This window comes from Odocoileus virginianus, unplaced genomic scaffold, assembly GCF_023699985.2.
Source record: "Odocoileus virginianus isolate 20LAN1187 ecotype Illinois unplaced genomic scaffold, Ovbor_1.2 Unplaced_Contig_10, whole genome shotgun sequence".
In the NCBI taxonomy this organism is placed as follows: domain Eukaryota; kingdom Metazoa; phylum Chordata; class Mammalia; order Artiodactyla; family Cervidae; genus Odocoileus; species Odocoileus virginianus.
This window is the reverse complement of record NW_027224327.1, coordinates 1,285,879-1,291,144: the sequence shown is the minus strand read 5'-3', so window position 1 is coordinate 1,291,144 and position 5,266 is coordinate 1,285,879. Positions and strand designations below refer to the sequence as shown.

The following is a 5,266-nucleotide window of genomic DNA, read 5'->3' as shown; positions in this document are numbered from 1 at the left end:
GGCAATATACAGGCTTCACGTACTACTTTCCTGATTTGAAGCCAGTCTGTTGTTCCATGTCTGGTTCTAACTGTTGCTTCTTGACTTGCATACAGATTATCTCAGGAGATAGGTAAGGTGGTCTGGTATTCCCATCTTTTTAAGAATTTTCCACAGTTTGTTGTGATCCACACAGTCAAAGGCTTTGGAATAGTCAATAAAGCAGAAGTAGATGTTCCTCTGGAACTCTCTTGCTTTTTCAATGATCCAACAGATGCTCGCAATTTGATCTCTAGTTCCTCTGCTTTTTCTAAATCCAGCTTGAACATCTGAAAGTTCAAAGTTCACATACTGTTGAAGCCTGGCTTGGAGAATTTTGAGCATTGATTTTCTAGTGTGTGAGATGAGTGCAATTGTGTGGTACATTGAGCATTCTTTGGCATTGTCTTTGTTTGGGACTGAGATGAAAACTGACCTTTTCCAGTCCTGTGGCCACTGCCGAGTTTTCTAAATTTGCTGGCATATTGAGCACAACACTTTCAAAGCATCAATTTTAGGATTTAAAAAGCTCAACTGGAATTCCATCACCTCCACTAGTTTTGTTCATAGTGATGCTTCATAAGGCCCACTTGACTTCACATTCCAGGCTGTGTGCACTGGGTGAGTGATCACACCATTGTGGTTATCTGCGTCATTCAGATCTTTTCTTTTCTTTTTTTTTTTTTTTTTTGTATAGTTCTTCTGTGTATTCTTACCACCTCTTCTTCTGTCCTTTATTGTGCCCATTTTTGCATGAAATGTTCCCTTGGTGTCTCTAATTTTCTTGAAGAGATCTCTAGTCTTTCCCATTCTATTGTTTTCCTCTATTTCTTTGCATTGATCACTGAGGAAGGCTTTCTTATCTCTCCTTGCTATTCTTTGGAACTCTGCATTCAAATGGGTATATATTTCCTTTTCTCCTTTGTCTTTAGCTTCTCTTCTTTTCTCAGCTATTTGTAAGGCCTCCTCAGACAGCCATTTTGCTTTTTTGCATTTCTTTTCCTGGGGATGGTCTTGATCCCTGCCTCCTGTACAATGTCACAAACCTCTGTCCATAGTTCTTCAGGCACTCTGTCTATCAGATCTAATCCTTGAATCTATTTCTCACTTCCACTGTATAATCATAAGGGATTTGATTTAGGTCATACCTGAATGATATAGTGGCTTTCCCTATTTTCTTCCATTTAAATCTGAATTTGGCAATAAGGAGTTCATGATCTGAGTCACAGTCAGTTCCTGGTCTTGTTTTTGCTGATTGTATAGAGCTTCTCCATCTTTGGCTACAAAGAATATAATCAATCTGATTTTGGTGTTGACCATCTGGTGATGTCCATGTGTAGAGTTTTCTCTTGTGTTGTTGGAAGAGGGTGTTTGCTATGACCAGTGTGTTCTCTTGGCAAAACTCTGTTACCTTTGCCCTGCTTCATTCTGTACTCCAAGGCCAAATTTGCTTGTTACTCCAGGTATCTCTTGACTTCCTACTTTTGCATTCCAGTCCCCTATAATGAAAAGGACATCTTTTTTGGGTATTAGTTCTATAAAGTCTTGTAAGCCTTCATAGAGCCATTCAATTTCTGCTTCTTTAGCATTACTGTTCGGGGCATAGACTTGGATTACTGTTATATTGAATGGTTTGCCTTGGAAATGAACAGAGATCATTCGTTGTTTTTGAGATTGCATCCAAGTACTGCATTTTGGACTCTTTTGTTGACTATGAGGCTACTCCATTTCTTCTAAGGGATTCTTGCCCACAGTAGTAGATATAATGGTCATCTGAATTAAATTCACCCATTCCAGTCCATTTTAGTTTGCTGATTCCTAAAATGTTGATGTTCACTCTTGCCATCTCCTATTTGACCACTTCCAATTTGCCTTGATTCATGAACCTAGCATTCCAGGTTCCTATGCAGTATTCCTCATTATAGCATCGGACTTTACTTCCATCACTAGTCATATCCACAACTGGATGTTGTTTGTGCTTTGGCTCCATCACTGCATTCTTTCTGGAGTTATTTTTCCACTGATCTCGAGTAGCATATTGGGCACCTACTGACCTGGGGGAGGTTCCCCTTTCAGTGTCCTATCTTTTCATCTTTTCATACTGTTCATGGGGTTCTCAAGGCAAGAATACTGAAGTGGTTTGCCATTCCCTTCTCCAGTGGACTACATTTTGCCAGAACTTCTCCACCATGGGTCTGTGTTGGTTGGCCCTACATGGCTCATAGTTTCCTTGAGTTAGATAAGGCTGTAGTCCATGTGATCAGATTGGTTAGATTTCTGTGATTGTGGTTTTCAGTCTGTCTGCCCTCTGATGGAGAAGGATAAGAGGCTTATGAAGCTTCCTGATGGGAGAGACTGACTGAGGGGGAAACTGGGTCTTGTTCTGATGGGCAGGGCCATGCTCAGTAAATTTTTAATCCAATTTTCTGTTGATGGGCAGGGGTGTATTCCCTCCCTGTTATTTGATCTGAGGCCAAACTATGGTGGAGGTGATGAAGATAATGTTGACCTCTTTCAAAAGGTCCCATGCACGCACTGCTACATTCAGCACCCTCAACCCTGCAGCAGACCACCGCCGAGCTATGTCTCTGCAGGAGACTCCTGGACACTCACAGGCAAGTCTGGGTCAGTCTCTTGTGGGGTCACTGCTCCTTTCTCCTGGGTCCTGGTGTGCACAAGGTTTTGTTTGTGCCCTCCAAGAGTCTGTTTCCCAGTCCTGTGTAAGTTCTGGTGGCTCTGTGGTGGGGTTAATGGTGACCTCCTCCAAGAGGGCTTATGCCATACCCAGGTCTACTGCACCCAGAGCCCCTGCCCCTGCACAGTCCACTGCTGACCCGTACCTCCACAGGAGACACTCAAACACAGTTCTGTCTCAGTCTCTGTGGGGTCTCTGGGTCCTGGTGTGCACAAGGTACCTGTTTGAGCCCTCTGAGCGTCTCTGGAGGGTATGGGGTTTGATTCTAAACATGATTTTGCCCCTCCTACTGTCTTGCTGGGGCTTCTCCTTTGCCCTTGGATGTGGGGTGTCTCCTCAAAGTCACTCCAGCGCCTCAGAGCTGCTGCTCCAGCACCACACAGCCACCACGCCACCCCTGCACAGCCGCCTCTGCAGCGTCACCAGCCGCCTCTCCACCGCTGCACAGCCGCCTCTGCAGCGTCACCAGCCGCCTCTCCACCGCTGCACAGCCGCCTCGGCAGCGTCACCAGCCGCCTCTCCACCGCTGCACAGCCGCCTCTGCAGCGTCACCAGCCGCCTCTCCACCGCTGCACAGCCGCCTCGGCAGCGTCACCGGCCGCCTCTCCACCGCTGCACAGCCGCCTCGGCAGCGTCACCAGCCGCCTCTCCACCGCTGCACAGCCGCCTCTGCAGCGTCACCGGCCGCCTCTCCACCCCTGCACAGCCGCCTCTGCAGCGTCACCAGCCGCCTCTCCACCCCTGCACAGCCGCCTCTGCAGCGTCACCAGCCGCCTCTCCACCCCTGCACAGCCGCCTCGGCAGCGTCACCAGCCGCCGCTCCACCGCTGCACAGCCGCCTCTGCAGCGTCACCAGCCGCCTCTCCACCCCTGCACAGCCGCCTCTGCAGCGTCACCAGCCGCCCCTCCACCCCTGCACAGCCGCCTCTGCAGCGTCACCAGCCGCCCCTCCACCGCTGCACAGCCGCCTCTGCAGCGTCACCAGCCGCCCCTCCACCGCTGCACAGCCGCCTCTGCAGCGTCACCAGCCGCCTCTCCACCCCTGCACAGCCGCCTCTGCAGCGTCACCAGCCGCCCCTCCACCCCTGCACAGCCGCCTCTGCAGCGTCACCAGCCGCCCCTCCACCGCTGCACAGCCGCCTCTGCAGCGTCACCAGCCGCCCCTCCACCGCTGCACAGCCGCCTCTGCAGCGTCACCAGCCGCCTCTCCACCCCTGCACAGCCGCCTCTGCAGCGTCACCAGCCGCCTCTCCACCGCTGCACAGCCGCCTCTGCAGCGTCACCAGCCGCCTCTCCACCCCTGCACAGCCGCCTCTGCAGCGTCACCAGCCGCCCCTCCACCGCTGCACAGCCGCCTCGGCAGCGTCACCAGCCGCCTCTCCACCGCTGCACAGCCGCCTCGGCAGCGTCACCAGCCGCCTCTCCACCGCTGCACAGCCGCCTCGGCAGCGTCACCAGCCGCCTCTCCACCGCTGCACAGCCGCCTCGGCAGCGTCACCAGCCGCCTCTCCACCGCTGCACAGCCGCCTCGGCAGCGTCACCAGCCGCCGCTCCACCCCTGCACAGCCGCCACTCCAGCATCTACCATCTTGCAGGGGCTTCTCTGCCCTTGGATGTGGGGTATCTTCTCAGTCACTCCAGCACCATGCAGCCACCACTCCATCACTGCAGGACATCTAACTCTCCATAATTGCAATTAATCATTCTCCCATAATAAATCTCTATCTATCTATCTATCTATCTATCTATCTTATTGGTTCTATTTCATTGTAGAACCTCAACTAATGGGGATAAACTCAAATAAACTCATGCCAAATACATTATAATCAACTCTTGAAAACTAAAAATGAAGAAAAGAATATTTGAAACAGTAAGAAAGAAAGAACTCTTCATTTAAAGTAGGGGAAAAACAGAAAGATGGTAGATTTCTCATCAAAACTATGTAGATCAGAAGGAATTGGTACATCTTTTACATGCAGAAGGAACTGCCAGCCCCACAGCTTGTTACCAGTAAAAATCACTGATAGAAATGAAGGGGAAGTCAAGACATTCTCAGGTGAGGAAAAGCAAAGAGATTCTGCCACCGGCAAACCTACCCTAAAAGAATGACTAAAGAGAGCTATCTAAACAGAAATAAAAAGATATAATACAAAACCTGGAACACTGGGAAAAAGGAAAGAACAACCAAAAGAGAAAAAATGTAAGTAAATAAAATAGACTTTTCAGATTTCAGACTCTAAATTTGATGAGTGAAGTAAAACTAAAACATTCTCTGATATCATTCTCAAAGTATGTGGAGAAAATATTTAAGATAATTATAAATGGGAGAAGATAAAAGGATTTAAGTGAGGGTAAAATTTTATATTTCATCCAAACTGGTAAAATATTGACACCATTAGACTGTGATAAGTTATTTATGTATAATTTAATTCAACATGTAGTTATATATACAGTATTTAACAATTAAATATAATTTAGTAATTAAGTGGGCAACCATAAAATATCTATCCAAATATAGACACTCACAGTACTTCACTGATATATGAAGATGGA

The 5,266-nt window shown here is 48.2% G+C and overlaps 1 protein-coding gene across 1 annotated transcript; it reads left to right on the top strand.

Annotated features, from left to right (window-relative positions):
• Window positions 1-3,034: 3,034 nt before the first annotated feature.
• LOC139033934 (proline-rich protein 36-like) lies at window positions 3,035-4,393 on the top strand. The gene has a single exon (XM_070463971.1). The coding sequence runs from the start codon at window positions 3,035-3,037 to the stop codon at window positions 4,391-4,393; it is 1,359 nt and encodes a 452-aa protein (XP_070320072.1).
• The last annotated feature ends 873 nt before the right edge of the window (window positions 4,394-5,266 follow it).

What these genes read in the sequence shown, in the direction of transcription:
- LOC139033934 (XM_070463971.1), top strand. Translation starts at nt 3,035, where the DNA reads ATGTGGGGTGTCTCCTCAAAGTCACTCCAGCGCCTCAGAGCTGCTGCT.